Source organism: Natrix helvetica (genome assembly GCF_964273705.1).
Source record: "Natrix helvetica genome assembly, chromosome: 3".
NCBI classification, from domain to species: domain Eukaryota; kingdom Metazoa; phylum Chordata; class Lepidosauria; order Squamata; family Natricidae; genus Natrix; species Natrix helvetica.
In genome coordinates, this window is record NC_138549.1 from 69,973,750 (window position 1) to 69,996,764 (window position 23,015).

Consider the following 23,015-nt stretch of genomic DNA (forward strand, 5'->3'; position numbering starts at 1 on the left):
GATTGTCTTTTTAGTTTGAGTGCAATATCAGTGCTTCGGTGGTTTGAATGAAAGCAGTGCTTCTACATGAAGCTCAGTCTCTGGGAAACAAGTGTCATATGTATTTCGGCTCTTAATTTGCTCAATCTGTTCCCTTGGATTAAGATGCAGGTATATCGGATGGCCAGATATTTTCCCCATAAGTAGTTCCTTTAAAAGTACAAATGATACTCACAATTATCAGGATTATTTTAAAACAATGCTCTTTTTTCCCCCGAACTTGCTCAGTGTCTCCATCCATTGTGGGTGCAAATAATGACGGAGGTGCAGAAGAAGCCACGGTTATCTTAAATAACCCAACCTCCTTAGTTTGTGAGGCTTATTCATATCCACCAGCCACAATCACCTGGTTGAAAGATGGAGCTCCCATAGAGTCAAATAAGAACATCCGGGTTTTGCCAGGTAATTATTTGAATGCCTCTATTAAAATAAATTTGGAATCAGTTGGATTGAAATGGGTGGCTATAGAGTTGTGATGGTGCAGTTGTTAGAATGCAGTATTGCAGGCTATCTCACTTCTCTCTGACAGAAGTTTGACTCTGACCAACTCAGGATTGACTCAGCCTTCCATCCTTCCAAGCTCGGTAAAATGAGGACCCAGATTGTTGACAGCAATATGCTGAGTCTGTAAACTGCTTAGAGAGGACTGTAGAACACGATGAAGCAGTATATAAGTCTAAGTCCTATTGCTATTGCTATTGCTATAGAAATTAAATGAATGAATGAATGAAAGAAAGAGAAAGAAAGAAAGAAATTCTATCCCATTTTTTTTTTGCATTTATAAATAAGCTTTGATATACTTTCTGAAGATGACTGAGTAGAGATTGACTATTACAATTATTATGATTGCTGGGAATAAATTTGCATATTTTGGCTTCCCCCTTGTGGAACTTAATAATGTACCAGATCTTAGGTTTTGTCTCCTACTATTAACCAGAGTAACAGTGGCTTGAAAAACTTACTTTTCTGTGTGAAGTGACAGAGTTCACTTGCATATCACAGGCAGGGAACAAGGAATACGTAACTTGGATGGGCCTTTCAACTTCTTTCAGTTTTTGGCATAATTAGAATACTGATGATCCAGCACTAGAATTTGAAAAGGCATTTTATTTCTGCTTCTTTCTAGAGTTCTTTCCTAAACTCCAGTTTTAACGTGTTCTGAAATCAGAATAATTGTCGTTCTTTCTTTCAATGGGACAATGCTTAAATTCATACAGTTCCTGCTCAATTCAGAAGAAAATAAACAAAGGGAATTGGGGAAAATGTAACGTGACTTTTACCCTTTTCTGTAGGTGGTCGAACTTTACAGATTCTGAATGCCCAGGAGGACAATACTGGTAGATATACTTGTATAGCTACAAATGAAGCAGGGGAAACATTAAAACATTATGAGGTGAAAGTTTATAGTAAGTTTTAAAGCATTGTTTCTTGCTGAAATTTATAATGCATTGTTTGATTCTCTACCATCTCTTTATATTTTATACAACTTCTACCTTAATTGCTTATTTCTAAGTATATACCATATGTACATTCCATTGTTTGTTTTGTTGCATTTATATCATAATGGTAAAGACAAATTAGATGTTTCATTCCATATAAGAGTCTTTGAATAACTAAGGAAAGTGGCTGTAAGGCTACACATTTTTTTTTTAAAAAAAACACATTTATTTATTCACAGTAATTGGGGTTACTGTTGAGAATTTTCAGCGGGATGAGGAGTAAGCATTCTTGTTAGCCATGTTATCCCCCCCCCCCCCCCCAAGGCTATGAATGCTCTGCTATGAAAAGCTGGATAAAAGAGGCTATATTTGAAAGGCCAGTTTCCTGAAATTATAAATCCCTCCCCATAGTAACAGATTTCCTAGCTGAGGTAAATCAAGACAAACACGAAAAGCCACTGTCTGATTTGTAGACAGGATAATGGCTGCTTGAAATGGCAGGAATACTCCATATCTCAGGACAATATTCACAGATCCTTGGGAAGGACTTGATTGGTGGACAGAATGCCAATTCAACCTAAACATCTGGCTGACTGTGCGATGAACCATAATAATAATATATTAAACCTGTGTGCCACTTGATGCTTTAAAAGAGGATGCAAAAGATTAGCATTACAGCTAATGTTTAAAGAATATTGAACTACAGGATCCCTTTCCAATATTAAGTGTTAATTAGCCGCATTGAATAAATATAGGGACATAATGTTCAGTTAGATAACATTTAAATTAAAGATAATATTAGAAAAATCAAGTATTGTTGAGTGCAGTATTATTAGTTGTTAAAGGATTACAGCTGTCTTGAGTCATTCCTAGACAATATTTTAGCAAGGAGAAAGAGCATCATTCAGACAATTAGGTAAGTATTCTAATTGGTACAGATTTTAAAGGCAAATACTCCTAGAGACTGTATCATGATTCATTTCAATTTTTTGCCTTTTAGGGATTTATCCAGAGGTTGCTGAGCTCCCACTTTTAGCACACACCCACTCAGCTTGGGGATGGTGGAAATCTAGCAAAATTGAGTAATAAAGAGTATAGATTACCACCTCGCTCATAAATAATGAAGGCAGCACAGAAAACCTCACATTAGTATTGGTTTATTTATTCATTTTAGTAGTTTTACAATTATAATTTATTTAAAAATAAAGAACTCCCAAATGTCACCAGATAATGTAACTCTTGTTTATTATATGTGATTGTAATCTTCTATCAATTCTCATCCTCTTGTGTAAGTTGCAAGTTTGCTTAGAAATAAATGATACCATATCATCATCCATCCTTCAGTTTATGTTGCCCAGTGAAGACTTTACAGGTCTACTTACATTTCTGTCTATTTTGTGAATTATTGTGTGTAACTAACCAACAAATGCTACTTAGATGTGTGACTTAATAAGTGATTGCTGATGTGATTAGGCCTAAAAAGCAGGTCAACCATTGCTTATGTACTACAACTTACATATGCCTTTTTTCCGACAACATTGTGAGTGTCAAAAGTAAAAATCTCATTTCAGTTTGGTGGCTTTATTTTTATATTTATCTTTTTTTGGCAGTTCCTCCTACGATAAATAGAGGTGATTTATTAGGATTAGGCTTGTCCCCTAAAGAGGTGAAGATCAGAGTGAACAACAGTCTTACCCTGGAATGTGAAGTCCATGCAATTCCTGCTGCTGGCATCAGATGGTACAAGGATAGACAGGCCAGTCATAAAGTTAATTTCTTACAGCAAATATTTGTTTTAGAGAAACCAGGAAACTTCTTTATAGCAATGTCTCTTCTTCCTTTCATCAATTTTTCCAAAACACAATGTTTCAAAACTATGGGAAGTCCTGTTCTCTTTCAGCAGTTATTATTATTTGTTAAATGTATTTGCCATCTGTCTTGTCGTGGGGTTACACAATAATCCATAACACAGTTTTAGAATTGCAGGATGTTGAAGAATCCATTGCATTCTGCTTTGTCACTTGCAATTTTGGATTGCTTTTGTCAATTTCAGTTAGGAAATGCAATTCTTTCCAATTTTGAATTTCTTTTTCTTTTTTTGCACTTCCATATCAGCATTTTAATACTTGCAAAGTATTTTTCATATTATTTATTACCTAGTTAGTACACTTTTCATATTTTTGCTCTCCTTGAATCTTTTGGTATGTGGAATATTATTTTTGGCTGACAATATTTTATTGAAACTAACAAGAGAACATGTCTGATTCATTCATTCATTCATTCATTCATTCATCTCAAACAGGTGACTTTGGGCAGTTACAGACATTGAATAAATAAATAAAAGTAATATTTTTTTAGAAATAAGTAATGTAATTTTTTTTCAAAACTTGCCCTTTGATAATTGTTAGAATAACTATGAATAACAAGTAAATTAATAGGGATATTAGTGTTAATTCTTTTGACAAAGTAAAGGAAACTATAATACAAATGTCTTTATATTTTATGTTCTTAAATATTTTTAACTTGCTAATCAGTCAAAATGTATAACTTAGCAATGTTCTCAATTATGGAATGGACGCAATAGAAAAAAAGAACCATAAATCTATATATATTGCATAACTTGTAATCCTTGTGTAGCTTACCAGTCAGATGTACCCTTTTCTCTGTAATACTACAATAAAATAAGGGAAATTGATCTGTTTCAAACATGTCTCAGAAGAAGGTTCCAAGTGGTCAGAAATAGATATTTCATATCTGATCCTGCTTTATAATTATAAAATAGAATTTGATTTGGGGGGTGGGGAGGGGGTTCAAATCTCTTGCCAAAGCAGAGAGGCCACAATGCATTGCAGAGTTTGGCTTAATTGGCCATGAACTATGCATATCTATGTACACTTTATTTGTACATGTAAAAAAATGCTCAGGTATCCTTTTGGATAATTCCCTCACAGCCTATTACATCAGATGATCATCTAACAATCCAAGATGGTGGACGCATCCTTCAAATTAAGGCAACTCAGATATCTGACACTGGCCGATACAGTTGTGTTGCTTCAAACATAGCTGGCGAGGATGAGTTGGAGTTTGATGTCAGTATACAAGGTATTGCTTTGACTATTCATTGGTATATTTATAGAGATCAGTCTTCTCCAACCTGATAATCACAACTTCTGTGTAGTTACTATAAATTTATAAATAGTTACTTATACCATTAGTTAGTAAAATGGATTGCTAACATGATACTTTGGGGGAAAATTGCTTTTAAGGTGCAATTGAACATACTGTCATTTTGTTGGGCCTGTTGTCTCCCAAATTTACCCATAGTAAAATTTGTGAGAATATCAAATGTATTGTTAATCTGCCTTGAGATATTGGTAGCATGAATCACATGCAGTATGATTTCTTAGGGAGTTGAGTTTGAGAAGTGTGTTCAAGAATAACTTTCCAACTGTTTTAATGTGCCAGTCATCACAATGACTAAATGTGGATCCAAGTTATTTTGGACTTTTGGGTGACATATGGTGAAATGAAGATGTCTCTGCTAAAGCGGAGTTGATGACTTCAACAAAAACCAAGGAACTGGTGAATAGATTGGTTCCATGGAAAGTTTTTGGATAAGGAGAGGATGGGAAAAGGACATGGGCTCTGGAGAGTGACTCTCTGGAAACTATAGGACACTAGTTTTTCATGGATTTGAGCACTGAGGAAGAAAAGGATTAGCTATCTTGCTTGCAATTGCAGCAGAGATTTTTTTTAGTAGAATTTTTCATTTTTTCATTTTCATAACATATAATCACATATATACTATTACATAGCCAGCATCGTTTTGTATTATCAATTGTCTACATCAACTCGTCTTACCATCAATTCCCGAAACACAATTATTAGCTCTTCTGCTCTCCATACACCATATTTGTCCTTAACCATCACTTTCTTCTCCCTCTCTCTCCTCTCCCTCCCCCCTCCTTTCATCCCCCTGTCATCCTTCCCTACTCTACTTCCCCTTCCTCTCTCCTCCTCCTTATCTCCCCCCTTTCCGCTCCTCATTTCTCTCCTCCTCTTCCCCCCTCCTTGCCCTCCTATTTTTCTCCTCTTCCCTTACCTCTCTCTTTTTCTTCCCACTCTTCATCTCATTTACCTGGTGTATTTCAGCTCCTGAGCAAGCTCCATTTTATGTTGATGGTATTTATAGTTCCTTTTCGATATACATATTTAATTTTAACATACATTCTCCTTCTCTCTTAGACAAAAAATAGAACAAAAAAGTATACATATGTAGTCATTGTACTTTTAACCCCAGCACCCAACCTAATTTTGGTTGAGATGTAGACCTGGTTATAGTTGCCAGATATTCTCATCATTATCTTTATATAATTATTCATCCTTACATGCCTACAAATTGTGGTTATGTCTTTAAATATCAGTAATTTTCCATTGTAGATATATTCCATGTTCCCTCTCCATTTTTCCATATCTTGGGCTAGATCACCCTTAAATTGTCTATAAATGACAAACTTCACTGTTCAATGTTCATTACAATTCTCCCAATCTATTATGTAAAATGACAAGCAGTAAACATCTCACTTTATTCATCATTTTAAAAGTTCTGCGTATATCCATGTTTCATATATTTTAACCATGTTTAGTTATCCTTCTGTTGTCATTTTCAGTCAATTCGCAGCTCATTTTAATTAATTTAATTATCATGTATAAGAGTGAAAAACAAAACCTCTGCTTTACAACCTCCCCATATCAGTTTCATATTTATCCATATTCCATATATTTTAGGCTTTTTTGTTATCTTCTTATGTTCAACCAGTTAGCAACTCCTTTTTATTATCATATTTAGGGATAAAACCCTTACCTTGCTTTATATTTCCCCATATCTAGGTATCTGATTTTTTCCTAGCAAGTCTTTTGTCCCATTTCTGTATTCCTGTCTTCTCCTTTTTCTTTATTTTAACACCACCACTACCATCAATTTCCCCCCAGCCACCCTCACAAGCATATTTTATTTTTCTCTTTGTTGGGGCACAGTCTTCAGTTCAATTTTCCTTATACCACTAAGAATCTTCAAAACCACATTTGTCTGCTTTTTATTCCCTTTTGTTGGGACACCTCCTCTTTTTACTGTTTTCCCTATACCGCTGCCAAGGCTGATGGAGTTTCTTGTCTGCTTTTTATTTCCCTCTGTTTCTCCTCCATCGTTGCCTTGCCCCCCTTCTTCTTTAAATTCTTATTTAGATCTACTTCCCTGGGTTCAGCACTCCATTAAGGCTTGATTTTAATGATTTTACTGATTTATGCACATTTTTTAATATTTTCACGTAGTTCTTCTAATTCCCAGCTTTCCATGATGTCCAGCCCCAAAGTTATAGTTAGTTATAAAATTCTTGTTTCAGAGTTCTAATCCATCTTAAGTTTATCTACTTCAACTGCTATGGAGAAACTCAATGGGAGCCATTTTAGTCTTTTGTTCTTCCCCAATATCCATTTCCAAGATTGCAGCTAGTTATACAAGTCTTATTTCAAAAATTCCAGTCCACCTTAAATTTAGTTAATCCAAGTAATTTGAAACCAGAAGAGAAGCTGATGCCATCTTAATCTTTTGCAGAAGAGAGAAAAAAAAAGAAGAGAGAGGAGAAGAAAAAAGAAACCTTAGTATTTCCCAGTTCTTGAGTGTGATGTTTTATTATTTCCTTTAATAACTGCTCAAAATAAATCACTTGTAGCAAGTTTGTAATCAGCCAAGAGTTTTTTGCCTCCTTCTAATTTATGGCAGTTGGTTAATTAAAACTTCCTACACAGTCAAGGTTAAGTTATCCATTATCAGTAAGAAGACATGCTTTTTTCTTGTTTATATTCACTGGGAGGAATTCTAACAAAGTAAAAGTAAACTCTTCGGGATCCAAAACCAGATTTAGAGTTTATAATTGTGTGGGTTTGTCACTTCTCTGCTTTCTATACTTCTGTCCGAAAGCGTTACAAACAAAGAGCTTCAGGGGGGGGGGCTGGTATTACAACCCTCTGCCTTCCTTTTTTCCTTTTCTTTTGGAGAAAGGAAGTCCCGATCTGACCATCAATATTTATGTTCTCAAAATTTCTTTGCCTTTTCCAGGTTTGATTTATAGTTGTGGGTTAGATAAATTTTCTTACCCAGTCCTTTCATCTCTTCCACTGCCCTCCTGTTCCATTTGCTTGGAAAAAAGCCAGCATCTTGTCAGTCATGTTGATGGTTGCCACCCCAACTCTGATTCATAGGCAAATCTCTAACCCATGAGGGATCTGTGCTTCCCTCAGGGTCCGATGAGATGCTGCCCTTCTTCACCCCTGCCTCCAGTGGGGGTTCTGATTCAAAAGAATCTTGGAGATGGTTTGTCAGACAGGGTTCATGTGAGACTCTTAAAAGCCCACACCCCTCATGTCTGTCCAGCTGGAGAACTTCCTGTCGACTCCACAGCAGAGATTTTTAAAGTTTGCAAACCTCATTTTTGGAAATTTCTCCTTAACTATTTCTATGCTATTGAAGACAATCATATTGAAGTTTGAAAATGCCAGGTGGGTCTGCCTTTAATTCTGAATAAAGGAAAATATTAATCATAAGATTAAGAATTTAAAGAATCTGACATAAAAAATAAAAGGGTAAATTAGATTTTGATTCTAGAAGGATTCTAACTGAAGGCCAAGAGAATAATTTAGAAAATATTGTTTCAGTAGTTCATTGTTGACTACAAAAGAAAAATGGCAGAGGTTTTAAAATTTAAAAGAGAAATGTAACAGACAAACCAAAAGAGTCACTAGATATTTTTTTTTCTTACTGGATTTATAAAAAAGGTCTGTTAAAGCCTTGAAGAGCTCTGTGCAATAAGCAAAGAAAAAAAATAAAGAGAAATAAAATCCTACAACAATATTTGAATAAATTAAAGAGTAAGAATGTAAGAAGTAGACACAAAAAAAGCAAAGTTGGTTTATTTGATCAAGGTTAAAATATGATATGTTGTTACTTTTGGCTATGGACTTTCTACTGATAATAGGACTGAAAGAATGATAACTTTATGGATTTGTTATAGATAAGAGATGGTACATGGGATGAAGGGATAAATGTTTGTAACTTGAGAGGGTGCAGAATGACTAAATTTGTTAATACTTCTTGTGATGAAGGTTGGAAAAGCCTTATACTTATTCTTCATTTTTAATCTGAGACCTATATATATATTACAGTTCCTCCTAGTTTTCGAAAACCATTTGGATTCTGGGAAGATGGAAATGTGCTTAGTAGAAGTCAAAGAGGAAGAGCCAAAGATGTGATTTTAAACAATCCTCTGTCTTTATACTGTGAAACTAATGCTGTGCCGCCTCCAGTACTTACATGGTATAAAGAGGATTTTCCATTGAGTTCCAATGATAAACTACTGATACTTCCAGGTCTGTATTAAGCAGATTAATATTTATGAATATAATAAAATACTTCCTTTTTTATCCTTTGGGATTTTTCCCCACATACACTTGAATGTTAGCCTGCCCAAAATGCACACTGCAAACAAAGTAGCTCTGACCCACACAACCCTTGCAATAAATATTTTATTTTAAAGTAAGAATGAAATATTCTCCATTCTGTGGAATACAGTTGAAAATGGATGCTCCTAATTGGCATTATTAAAAATTCCTGGTCCAAGCAATGTACTATGACTTCCTCTAAAAGTTATTGTATTCAGAAATAGGTACTAATGAATTTCTTGGATATATGCATTCCTGTTTTGTGTGGAGCAAATTTTACTAATTCATATATGTTGCCTATGGTTATAATGGCATTGAGAACTCTATAAAGAACTGTCAGAATCAGGAAGTCATAACAATTGAATGTAATTATATCCTTATATTTTTATTTATTTCGAGAATTTGTACAGCTCTCTGCTCATTCACAGTGACTCTAGGTAGCTTACAAACAATGATATGAATATAAAATATTTCCTTCATCTGTAAGGTGACCAGATTTTAACATTGGTAAAGCGGGACACCATTGACCGGGGTGGGATGGGGTTTCTTGATTAAAAATTTGGTCTATATCCTTGCACCCCTAACCCTTTAGGGAAAAGAAACCCAGGGGTCTTCAAACCTGACAGCTTTAAGACTTGCGGACTTCAACTCCCAGAATTCCTCCTCCAGTCATGTTGTGGCAACATCATCTGCGTGGATCTGCTCCATCTTCGGTTTTTTTCACTGAGGGCAGGGCTGCCGCTGGAGAGGCCAACGAGTCCCCGCTGCCACCAGAATAACTGCCTCCTCCTCCTCCTCCTCCTCCTCCTCCTCCTCCTCCTCCTCCTCCTCCTCCTCCTCCTCCTCCTCCTCCTCCAACAGCACCACCACATTTGCTGCCCGGCGCTGCAGCTGAGGTGAAGCTGCCAAAGCTCCCGCTGGCGCCTCTGCCTGTGGCAGCAGTGGGGGCGCCACCCCCTCTGTTCGGAGCACCTGAGCTGGGCCCCGCATTACCCCTGCCACCTCCTCCTCCTCCGCTGTGCTTTTGAGACGCCATGAGGCATTTTTTTCCTGCTCCCGCCCCCTTCCGCCGCCTTCCTACTGGCTCCCATGGCCTCATGGCTCCTCAAAAGCATGGAGGAGGAGGAGGAGGAGGAGGAGGGGGCAGGGTTAATGCGGGGCCCAGCTCAGGTGCTTTGAGCGGAGGGGGTGGCGCCTTAGTGGGAGCTTTGGCGGCTTCACCTCAGCCGCAGCGTCGGGCAGCAAATGTGGTGGTGCTGTTGGAGGAGGAGGAGGAGGCAGCAGCAGCAGTTATTCTAGTGGCGGCGGGGGCTTTGGGGCTTCACTTCAGCTGCAGCGCCAGGCGCAAGCAGCTAGGACTGGCTGCCCACAAAGGACTTCCCCAGACTTGCTTTGCTGAACACGGGGCGACTGACAATAGTGCAAACTACCGTCAGTCGACTCGCGCTTATCAAAACAAGTCCGGGGAGGTCCTTTGCGGGCGGCCAATTTTAGCCGCCGGCAAAGTACCTCCCTTGCTTCCAGAGCCTGTGACAGTAGAAATCACTGCGCGGCAGTTGCAAACTGCTGCGTGGTGTTTTCTTGCCACGTGCGCAGCCATGCAGCTGCGCACCTTAGAGGCAACATTGATCCTGGCTAAATAGCCACATGGCCGTCGAAAAGCGTATATTCCCTTCATGTTCTCCCGCCGTTCCTTAGCTTGTCGTGCATTCTTTCCAAAAATTGGGACTTTTTAAAAGCGCTGCGGGACACAGGACAAATTGTTAAAAATCGGGACTGTCCCACCAAAAGCGGGACATCTGGTCACCTTATTCATGTGACTAATGGTAAACATGGAGTGAGGAACAGCCATAGAGTAGAGAAAGTTCATCTGCACAAGGTATCTGCAAATTATGGCCAAATAGTTCTTAAAAGAACTAATTATGATTACATTACCTAAAACTTCTCCTGCAGCAGTCCCCAATCTTTCCTGCTCTTCAGAGCAGGGCACCGATAGTGGCAATGGCAGTGGCAGGGAGATGGGATGGTTTTGTGCGTGCATCAGAGGTGGTATTCAGCCAGTTCTGACAGGTTCTGGAGAACCAGTAGCGGAAATTTTGAGTAGTTCGGAGAACTGGCAAATAGGCTGGCCTCACCCCCACTGCCTCCCAGCTGATCTTCTTTTGTTGCCCTGAACAGGAGAACAGAGCTGGAAAACAGGTTGGTGGGAAGAGGGGGAGAAGATGGAGATTTTGCAGTATTCTTTCCATGTCATGCCCACAAAGCTACGCCCACAAAGCCATACCACACCCACAAAGCCACGCCCACAGAACCCACAGGTAGTAAAAAAATTGAATCCCACCACTGGCATGCATGCTTGCCACTTGCATGGCCTAGTACTGAGCCATGGACCAGGGGTTAGGGACCCTTGTTCTATGGTCTAAGACTTCATGCTTTAATTCTAGGCAAAATTCAAAGTGATTCTTTAAGAATAGAATAGAATAGAATAGAATAGAATAGAATTTTCTTTAAAATTCTTTAAAAATCAATCTCTCAATATTTGAGCCCTTCAGTTTCTTAGAAATAATTTCCTCCATTATATTTGCAGCTTGATCTCTCCTTGATTGCCAGGCCATATCCTATGAGCTGTCAATTTGTCTCCTGAATCCATATAATCTGTATTATAGACATATTTTCAGTGTTCAGTGTACAGCCATGAAGCTTTCTTACTCTTGACATAATGACAATAAGATACCTCTTCCTGATATTTAAGCTTTAAGCTTTTTAACTACCCTAAAACCTCAGAGGTGGGTTGAAAATATGAGGTCTATCAAGATCCTTCTTTCTAATCATGAATCAAGTGTATCTATTTATCTTTGAGCAACCCATGATCTGTGTTTAGAAGGATGGCAAGTTCATTCTTATTTTACTCTAGGAGGTCGTGTGTTGCAGATTCCTAGAGCTCAGAGTGAAGATGCTGGACGATATACCTGCGTGGCCACTAATGAAGCTGGAGAAGATTCTATCCAATATGATGTCCGCGTGCTTTGTGAGCTTACTTGATGTTTTTTGAGTTTGCAAATAATACATATTCTTCTTTTAAATGGCAGGCCTCACTTGGTTTCATTCTATATAATTTACTGTGTGCTAGTAGTATTAATGTCTAATAAATATAAATATTAAGATACTAAGGCTACAACAGGAGACATGGCAAGTAGAAAATTCTACTAATATGATATATTAGATTCCCTTTTGAGTAAGAAAATATCTAATATTTTCTCTTTCAAATAAAAATGCATCATGCTGTTTCTTGAAGAGTCAATTGTGATAAAGGCAGATGCATCTCTGATAATACCTGAAAAAAATGTTATGAATGAAAATTGTTCTGTAGCTTTCTAACTTACGTTTTTCATCTTCTCAGCAATGTTATGAAGAAGTCAAAGGGTACAAAACTGTTCTCCTTAATCTTTCTTCCTAGTGCCACCATACTTTAATGGTGCCAGCGGTGATGTGACTGAGGAGCTGATTGTACTTCTGGACAAGATGGCAATGATGGAATGTATAGCAGAGGGCAGTCCTCCTCCAAGCATAATCTGGGAGAAAGATGGACAGCTAATAGTTGAAGATTCCCATCACAAATTCCTACTGGATGGGAAAACCCTTCAGGTAAGTCTGTGAAGTGCACTAGCTTCTGCAGATTAGATGCTGTATGTCTCAGTTTCACTCACGCATCCTATCACAAGAGGCTGTGACAATTTGGATTGTCATATTGGATAGCCATTTGTCTGAAATGGTATAGGGTTTCCTGCCTAGGCAGGGGATTGGACTAGAAGACCTCCAAGGTCCCTTCCAACTCTACTATTGTATTGTATTATTATTTTGAAGCCATCAAAATCCCGCAATTCCAATTATGGAAGAACATGTAAGCTTATAGAGTTTATATCTTCTTTTTTATTTTATTTTTTGTTAGGGATAGAGGAAAATCTTGAGTGAGTCTACAATAAAGCCCAGTTTTTAGTTTTTAAACATTTTATTGTCTAGCCAGTTTATCTTACCATTCACTGTAGTTTCTCTAGTATCTTTTGTTAGTATTTTTCCCTCAAAAGACAATATCTGTATATTGATTATTCCTGTTTCACTATTCCTGTTACTCTTTGTGCTGAAAATATGTCGTCTGTTTAAAAATCTTGAGAGCACCAAAAATATATGGTAGATTTATGCCCCGAAGACATTGAGCACAGAATAGAGGTTATAGTCAAGTAAGCAATTTCAAAGAGTAAAACATTATATATTATAAATTAATGTATTTACTTATTTGCCAAGTGAAAATTTAACAATGTGTATATGAAGTCAATAAAAAAACCCAAGATATTTGATTTTTACAGTGTATCTTTTTTTTTTGATAGATTCACAATACTCAAATAGCAAATATAGGCAGGTATGTCTGTCTTGTGGAGAACATAGCAGGACGTGCCAAAAGATATTTTAACCTTAACGTCCATGGTAAGATTGTTATTTTCTAAAGTAATGATTCATATAATGGCCAGCTCAAAAAATATTCTGCACTTGACTCTTATATAATCTTTGCAAAAGGACAAATCACCATCACATTTGTTTTATATGTTCAAATATTTTTCTGCGTTCCATATGCATGCTGACTATATAAATATTTACTGCTACTACTAGAAAGTATAAAAAATCCTATTCTAACTAAGCCAAATCTTAGGATATTTTAAAAACCTTATTTCACTATTTGGAAAATTCTCCAGAGGACTTGGGTCTCAATTATTTATTAATCAATATTTGTTTATTACTTTCAATTGCCATCTGTATTTTTAACCAGTATTTTTAGTTGAATCACATCTCACTCTTAAATATTATTTTCATAGAAGATTATCAGTGCTAGTGAAGAATGGGTTATTCTCAATTTATATATTAATAGTTTGCCCTGTCCGTGTTGATGGAAGTGATCTTGGAGGTTCTTTGATTGGACTGTTTACTATTAGCTTAGTCGGCAATTCCTTGATTGGGTATTGTTTAGTTCTTAATTGTTGGTCTGATCTTCTTTGAATTTAGAATCATAAACATGAACAGCATTTTTACTCTTCTATTCAGTACATTTTCCATTCTAATGGCTTAGTCACCGAAAGAGATGCTTAAATGCAGTTGAGTGATGTCCAATTTTATCACTTGGCAAGAAACACTGGACTAGTTTGCACTAAACAATAAGAAGCCTGTTAGCTCCTTTTTTGGAACAGAGAAATACATCTGTAGTGTTGTGTTAGTGTGTTAAAGTTGATGGTTGCTGCATTCCTTGTAAGCCAGAACTGCAACATGGCTTTATTTTTGTCTTATGTTTCCTGACTTATTTGAAAGCATCAGGCCATTGATTTATTTAGAAGTTAAAATAGCAGCAAGCTTGAAAGCTGAAGCAAGGAAAAAAAAACTCACAGTTTTTACTTTATTTGCATGTTTTGAGTTGCTAAGCTGACAGAAGGAAAATAGCTACGGATAAAGACAAGAAAGATACAGGTTACCCAGCATAAATTAGTGCAAAATTTTAGTTAATATCTTCTTTGAATATAAGTTACAGTGATCTTTAAATCTAAAATGAATTCAATTGACAGAAAATTATCCAAATAATTTATTGTCCAAATAATTTTTTCAAAAAACCACTAGTACCAAATTAAAAATGTACTAGGCAGAGATACAAAACTTAAGCAATTTAATTACTTGTAAAGGAATAAATGACTAGCAAATTTTACTCTGCCAGTCATTACTGCTCATCTCTGTTTCAAGGCCATTGAGCTAGCGCTGTCCAAAGACATTTCCATTGTCATCCAGCTAACATAATGTCACGGAGCGCTGTTACCTTCCCACTGAAATGGTACCTATTTATCTTCTTGCACTTGCATGTTTCTGAACTGCTAGGTTGCCAAGACCTAGGGCAAGAACAGGAGTTCACCCCATCACATGCATTCAGGTCTTGAATCTGGGTTGCCAACTTTCCAGCTGACAAACCCAGTGTCTTAACCACTGAGCTACTGTGCCATTCAGAAGTTACCTGTAACAAGAATTATTTCTGTTCTTGTTGATTAGAACACTATTGCAGAAGTGAATCATACTGTTGATCACCTCCCTGTATGACTATTATAACATTTTTATTCTAATCTTATTTTTGTGTTGGTTGGTCTTCTCCCTTGTATGAAACATCAGGACTAACAAATATCTTCTTCAGTGCTTCCCATACCTGCTGTCACCATCCCAAACTCTTTGCTTTTTCCTTGAATGAACTCTGTTGACTTTGATTGTTTTTTGTTTTATTTATTAATCTAATTTGTATAGCTACCCATCTCAATAGATGACTATGGATGACTTTAATATTAAAAAATACTAAAAATAGTTATTTGAAAATAAATGATTTTTAGATACTACAGAATAAAATAATCCATTGCTGATTTGCTCAAGGTTAAGTCAGAAGTCCATTAATAAGAAGAGTATCGAAACTTTATAATGTTACTGTGATCATTATTGTTATTCACTTTCCCCTTAATGCACTTTCCACAATCTTTTACCTCATGTACTTGCCTATTACCCTATATATGCCTATTATATAGATAAAGTATAAGATCTACAACCAGTGGTGGGTTCCTACTGGTTCAGACTGGTTCGACTGAACTGGTTGTGGTTAGGTGGCCTAGATTGCTAAAATCGGCAATGACCCAGGCCTCCCACACCCCCAAACTGATTCCCCGGGGTGGCATGGGTGGCATGGGTGGCGGCACCATCTTGTTTTTCATTTCTGCACATGCGCAGAACAATTGTAATTGCATTTATGGGCAAATGTGCATGCACACTTGTGCACGCATGCAAAATTGCACACACACCAAACAGGCAGTAATGCTGGCAGCAACCCATCCCTGTCTACAACCCAATGGTGTTTGTGTGTGTAAACACATTGTGACTATTTACATATGTTGGCACCCTATTCTGTTCCACCAAGATTGAAAAGACACAGTCATTTTATTTTGGACATTGATTAAAAAAAAAAAACCAAATCTTTGAAAAAAGAAAGAGTGAGGAGGGGAAAAAAACTGTGGCAGTAATAGAAATCTTGCTCCATATTCTCCCTTAATTGTTTTCATCTCCCCAGTAGAAGAGTCAGCTGAAGCTTGGAAAGTTGATACTGTAATGTTTTAATTTGCAACTGGATCTGAAGGAACCTTTAAAAAATGAGACTGCAAAATGTGGACATGGTTATCTTTTAACAGTTCCTCCCAATATTATTGGAATTAACCCTGAGAACCTAACTGTTGTGGTGAATAACTTCATCTCATTGACATGTGAGGTCACTGGGTTCCCACCTCCTGATCTCAGTTGGCTCAAGGATGGAAAACCTCTCAGCTTGAACACAAATATTCTCATTGTTCCTGGTAAGTGATCTCTGGGTGTGTTGTTTTATAGAGAAGTTCTTTTCTTTTCTCAATATTTCAACAAGGGTGATAGAAGAAATAGAGCAACATGCGTGTGTGAATATAAAAATAATAATTTCATGTTGTTTTCATAGAATGTTGCAATCATTTGGAATGATCAATTATATACTTCTCATCCACTTAAAGAGGAATAGTTAATTGTGATTTGTTTAGCTTAGGCTGTTCTAAGAAAATTCCATATTTCACTTCAAGGTACAAAAAAACTGGTGGCATGGCTGTTTCCAGCGTTCTTTGAAGGCTTTTGTACTATAGTTGGACATTTTTGTACCTTAAGACAGAAAGTTCTTCCGTGGTGTTCTTAATTCATTCTAAGCAGTGAACATTCATGTCCTTATTTTTATTTCTGTAGCTTCTGTTAGAATCCCATACAAATTCAGTGAATAATGTGATGATAGTCCAATACCTCACTTGAACCGTTTTGTTGTCTTGATTTTAGGTGGCCGCACACTGCAGATTCCTAGGGCACGTTTATCTGATGGTGGTGAATATGTCTGCATAGTCAGAAATAGTGCTGGAGAAAGCATCAAGAGGACTTTCCTGACTATTCATGGTGTGTTTTAGCATCGTTTAAAAGAGAACATTTTTCCATTGTCAGTATTGACATCTAACAGTTCCTCTTAACATAGTACTTCTTTGGGAAAAGTCAAAGAAAAATATTTTTTCTTATGTTCCCCTACCCCAAAGTTCCTCCAAGTATTAAAGGCCAGAGCAGCACACCTCCTGCAATAGTCAATGTCAGAGTGGGAATGCCAGTGTCATTAGAATGTGAGTCCAATGCTGTTCCACCTCCCATCATCACCTGGTACAAGAATGGCCATATGATCTCAGTCTCATCCAAGGTGGGGATTGTAGCAGATGGACAGACACTCCATATCAAGATGACTGAGGTATACAAATATTTATCTTGTTTCTGTACTTTTAAAAGTCTAGCCCAAACTTCACATGATTGTGGTCTTCAAAATGATATACATGATATATAAAAACATCCATGATTAATAATAGATAAAACTGGAAAAATGTAAACAGGCTTATTACTGCTTTGTAGTCCAACAAATTGACTGTTATACAGGTAGGCCTCACTTGTCAACCACAATTGAACTGGCAACTCCGTTGCTAAGTGCTGAGGTTGTTAAATGAATTACATGGCCGTGCGATCACTTCTGTTTCCATTGTTAAGCAAATCACCACAGTTCTTAAGCAAGACATCACATGACCCCAACTTGTGATTTTACATTCATATTCTTCATTAATTCTGCTTGCTGGAAATTGGTTGTAAAGCTCACAAATTTCAATCACGTGACCTCAGGATACTGCAATAGTTGTAAATACTGTATGTCAGTTGTGAAAAATGGAGACCATGTGATTATAGGACTCTGCAATGGCCATAAATGTGAGATTTGATCACAAAGCTCCTTTTTTATAACCATTGTAACATCAAATGGTGGTTAAACAAGACAGCTGGTAAGCGAAGATTGCCTGTATTCATTTACAGTATTTCAACAATTGAACTACAAAGAAACCTACTCCAATTTTTATTGACTTTTCAATTTTATTGTATTCTATCTTGAATTTTATATTATAATGGCACTCTCCTAGCATTGATACTTTTTAAAATTAGTAAGAAGATAATTGCAAATCACTTTTTGCTTACATTCACAGGTATCTGATACAGGGCAGTATGTATGCAAAGCCATAAATATTGCAGGACGTGATGACAAAACTTTCCATCTTAATGTTCATGGTAAGCTTTTAATAGACAGAATAAAGTGATTCTTGTTAGAATATAGTGAATCAAATTGAACATAAGACAAGATAGACAGTTACTTATGTTCAAATCTTGGTTTCTTAACACTTCCTGTTGCACAACAGGAAGCTGCGGTGGCAGATAGAAGGAAGGGATGAGGTACAGACTCTATCAAGACCATTTATTTTTCTCCAGAATCCATGATTGGTAATTTGGTGCATGTATCAACCTGCTGTCTTCATTCACAGTACCGCCTACCATTGAAGGCCCCCAGCAAGATTGGATCAATGAAACCATCAGCAACCCTATAACTCTTACCTGTGATGCTACTGGAATTCCTCCACCAGCAATAACTTGGCTTAAGAATGGAACACCTGTTGGTAAAGTTTGCTCACGTAATATTGGTTACTATCAGCTGCTTGTTGGATTTTCTAAGATACAAAATGGAAAATAGGTTCAGATAAAATTGCTGTAAGCTCAAAACAGAAAGGCATTTCTGTCCCTCCCATCCTTGAAGTATCTAGATAGCTAATACTCAAGCAGGCAATTATTAAGCTAATGTTGGTAAAACTGAGGATGGAAAAATCGAGCTTAAAATATAAGGCTCAGTGAAGTGAAAGAACAGCTTGTTATGTGTGATCAGGGATTAGGCTGTACTGAATAGGAAGGAAAAATACGTGAACCTCTCCTGCTTTTCCCTGGAAGGGAAAACAGAAGCACAGTTTCTTGTAAAATCAATTTAAGTTATATGAAATGAATTCTCTCTCAGCCAAAGCTGGACAAATCACTACTGCATGCAGCCCCCAGCACTTCTTTTACAGCCTTCAAAACACCCACTGAGTACCTGGGAAAAGGAATGAAATTCAATGCACAATTGGTATATAAAGTCTGTGTAAGAGAAGCCTACATTTCTTGAATTACTGAACATGTTTTTTAAAGGAATTTTTCTTTTGATTTGCCACGTGCTGATTTTTTTCAATGTTGGTGAAAGTTGTTGAGTGCTTTGGGGTAGCTGTTAATGGTGATCAAAGATATTTGCAAAAATGTTTGCTTTTGGATGAAAGGAACATTGCACTATAAATACTATATATCCATTTCAATGCCACAATACCATACCAAAGAGAAAGAGTTTATGGGCAATGCAACATTCATCATTTATTCCTCTGATGAATAGTGGTAATGCCTTCCTTTCTCAAAGGAACAGCCTGAACCTTCTCTTACACATTCCCATTCTTATGGAATTGTGAGTCCTAATCAAACAAGTGATCTGTGCCTTATATTCCTTGCTTCTGATATTCTTTAAGCTGATAGAATAGAATATTTGTAGCTCAGGGTTAAAATGAGGGGTCCTTGCGGTGCTGGATTGCCAATTTTTCTACGACTGGTTCGGGCATGCTCCCTCGCATGCATAGAAGCATTTGGGCAGGTGAGCGGAGCCTCCCGCTGCCACTACTATCGGTTCGCCCAATCCGGGCTGAACTGGGAGCAACCCACCTCTGGGTCCTTGCTGCTCTCTGTGCTTGGTGGTTTTCTTGCAGATGTTTAATTACCCAACTAGATAGCAATAGAAATGCATTTAGACTTATATACTGATTCACAGTGCTTTACAAACCTCTCTAAGTGGTTTACAGAGTCACCATATTGCCCCCAATAACCTGGGTCCTCATTTTACTGACCTGGGAAGGATGGAAGGCTGAGTCAAACTTGAGCTGGTGAGACTTGAATTGCTGGCAGCCGACAGTCAGCAGAAGCAGCCTGCAGTACTGCATTCTAACCATTGTGCCACCATGGTTCTCTACATGGGGCTTCCCTTGAGATGCACCCGAAGACTGCAGCTGGTCCAGAATGCGGCCGTGAGGGCAATTATGGGATGTACTAGATACTCCCATGTAACACCTCTCCTGCGCGGGCTGCACTGGCTACCTGTGGTTTTTCGGGTGCGTTTCAAGGTGCTGACTATCATCTTCAAAGCGCTCCATGGCACAGGACCTAGCTATTTGCGGGAGCGCATCCTACCCCACACATCCCTGCGACCAATTCGCTCTCACAGAGAGGGGCTCCTCCGGGTGCCATCCACCAGACAATGCCAGCGGGTGGCGCCCAGGAGTAGGTCCTGCTCTGTGATGGGCCCGACCCTATGGAATGACCTCCCCCCCGATATTAGAACTACTACCGATCTCGGTTCCTTCCGCAAGAAATTAAAGACCCACCTGTTCCATTTAGCCGGCCTGGCCTAACCGTAGTTTTTAATTTCCAACACTTCTGGCCTGTATTTTAATCCCTGGGGATAGATTTTTTAGATTGCTTTTAATTTTTATTTCAGAACGGGTTTATATTGTTTGTTTTTATGGGTATCCGATATTGTATTTTGAATGTGGTTTTAGCTGTGTTTTGTACACCGCCCCGAGTCCCTTCGGGGAGAGGGAGCGGTTTATAAATGTAATAAATAAATAAATAAAATAAGACTTGAATTGCTGGCAGCCGACAGTCAGCAGAAGCAGCCTGCAGTACTGCATTCTAACCATTGTGCCGCCATGGTTCACAGCACATTAATGCTGATGATGTTATCTAGTTGGGTAATGAAACATTTGCAAGCTCAGGGAGCACCAAGCACTGCATAATTCTTTAAGCTGTCAGAGATAGCAAGTGATCTCAAAGCATGGACACAGAACTAAAATGAAAATTTTGAGATTTGAATCTTCTGATTTCCTCTTATTTGTTTATATTTAGAAAATTCTGCCACCCACAAGTTGCTTATTTTGCCAGGAGGAAACAAGTTGCAAATTGCCAGGCCTCACTCTTCTGATAATGGAAATTACTCCTGCATTGCTTCAAATGTCGAAGGCAAAGCTCAGAAATTTTATGTCCTTTCTGTTGAAAGTATGTGTGCATGTTTTTATGTGTTTTTAAAAACTGAAAAATATGTGTAAAATAACTCCTGTAGTTCCAGAGCTACTTACATATCAGTATCTAATGTAACAACAAACATCTTCAGTATAGTGAATTCAACAGCTTCATCTGCCATTATCTATTCTTACTAAAAGTTTGTTATCTCCTAAATTAAGTTTCTGAAATCCTTGAGAGTTAATTTGTATGGAAGTAAGAATGATTGGAGATGTAGAAGTGCTCAGGATCTTTTCTTTTCCAAGAAGCTTTTTCTTTCCAAGAAGGCTCGGTGTTTCAATATATTGTGCTTTTATTTTATTTTCCTCTGTGTCTTATGCAGTTATTACTGATAGATATATTTTTATTCTGAAGTTCCACCAGATATTGCTGGTTCTGAAATGCCAACTGAAATCAGTGGCATCCTTGGAGAAAACATACAGCTTTCCTGTGAGGCCAATGGAATCCCGACACCTGTCATTCAGTGGCTAAAAGATGGGAAACCAATCAGCCATGATGAATCTCAGAGGATCAGGTTAAGTGTTGAACTCTCTGTTTGGGAAATGAGACAGAGTCCAAACAAGAGAATAACCAGAAAAGAGAAATGTCAATGGAGATTCTCAGTCATCCAGGTCATGGTTGTCCCAAAGGTTCAAAGGTTTCCTTTTTCAAAAGGAAACTGGAATTACTTTGTTTTTCCTTGAGAACGTTTCACTTCTCATTCAAGAAGCTTCTTCAGCTCTGACTAAGAAAAGGAAGTTAAAAGCAAAGGAGAAGAAAGGTCTAGAAAACCAAGCAGGAGGAAAGTGATAAGGATCAAGCTTGAGATTTGGGTGACAAGATTTGAGGCCTAGATCTATATGGGTTATATAGATTGTGTTATGCATTTGATGCTAACGAAGTAAAATAAAATAATAAAATCTAAATATCTTCAAAAACAAAGCCAGAATGATACCCATTTCAAATATTCTCTACAATGAACAGAGGTCTTTATTAAATAAGTGAGCAAGCAAGAGGCTGACACCGCTGAGGTAATTTAACGGTTTTAATTGTAACAGGTCTTCAACAAGCAATACAGGAGAGAAAACGAAGCTCTCCCTGCTTGACAGCTATTTATATGGAGCTGTCAAGCAGGGCGACCAATCAGGGGATAGGAAGTGCCCGCGTTTAGCCAAGCCGCGTCTTGTCCAATCAGACGCGGCTTGGCTGTTGCCGGCAGTCAGGCAGGGAGAGCCTGACGTCACTGTAAGAATACTACAGTCTTTATTCAGATCATTTGTCTTGCTGACAGAACTAATAGGATGGGCATGTCCCAGGTCTCCTCCCTTAAATGGTGTCTTCTCAGCCCTTTGGAACAAGGCTGTAGAGAACAATTCTTCCCTCAAGCTAAGAGGAAAGGGTTGATATCAGGGGATGTTTGTTCATGTGCCTGAGGGAAAGAACATTTTTATTTTTATGGATTGTTGTGAGCTGGTCATATTTCAGGGGAGAGAGGGAGGGAGAGGGAGAGGGAGAGGGAGAGGGAGAGGGAGAGAGGGCAGGAGAAAAGAAGGAAGGGGTGGAAGAAAGGAAGGGAGGAAGGAACGAACAAACAAAGGAAGGAACAAAGGAAAGATCTATAGGCATGTTTCCAAAAATTCAGTATACTCTTTGATTTTCTTTCTTTCTTCAGCCTGGCTCCAAATGGGAGCTTACTAAACATTTTTGGTGCCCTTACAAGTGATAGAGGGAAATATACTTGCGTTGCTACCAATCCTGCAGGGGAAGAGGACCGGATATTCAGTGTGAATATATATGGTGAGCTTTGGTTTTGTTTGTTGTTCTTCATCTGAGAAAATATGAGTCATCTTTCTCATTAGACCTTTCCTAATTTTAAGGGACAAAAAGATAGCAATAGCACTTAGACTTATACATCACTTCATAGTGCTTTACAGCCCTCTC

General features: G+C 37.9%; 1 protein-coding gene across 1 annotated transcript in view; it reads left to right on the top strand.

Moving 5' to 3' along the window:
* HMCN1 (hemicentin 1) overlaps window positions 1–23,015 on the top strand; it is a gene marked incomplete at its 5' end in the record, with an annotated part of 236,014 nt that overhangs the window by 151,074 nt on the left and 61,925 nt on the right. Inside the window, 16 exons of the mRNA XM_081947388.1 lie at window positions 268–441; window positions 1,332–1,445; window positions 3,089–3,234; window positions 4,430–4,580; window positions 8,700–8,903; window positions 11,890–12,003; window positions 12,433–12,620; window positions 13,361–13,457; window positions 16,226–16,387; window positions 16,884–16,997; window positions 17,132–17,334; window positions 18,107–18,188; window positions 18,440–18,571; window positions 20,922–21,071; window positions 21,450–21,609; window positions 22,747–22,871. Of these exons, the coding sequence (XP_081803514.1) occupies window positions 268–441; window positions 1,332–1,445; window positions 3,089–3,234; window positions 4,430–4,580; window positions 8,700–8,903; window positions 11,890–12,003; window positions 12,433–12,620; window positions 13,361–13,457; window positions 16,226–16,387; window positions 16,884–16,997; window positions 17,132–17,334; window positions 18,107–18,188; window positions 18,440–18,571; window positions 20,922–21,071; window positions 21,450–21,609; window positions 22,747–22,871 (2,316 nt within the window). The remainder of the gene's footprint in view (window positions 1–267; window positions 442–1,331; window positions 1,446–3,088; window positions 3,235–4,429; window positions 4,581–8,699; window positions 8,904–11,889; window positions 12,004–12,432; window positions 12,621–13,360; window positions 13,458–16,225; window positions 16,388–16,883; window positions 16,998–17,131; window positions 17,335–18,106; window positions 18,189–18,439; window positions 18,572–20,921; window positions 21,072–21,449; window positions 21,610–22,746; window positions 22,872–23,015) is intronic.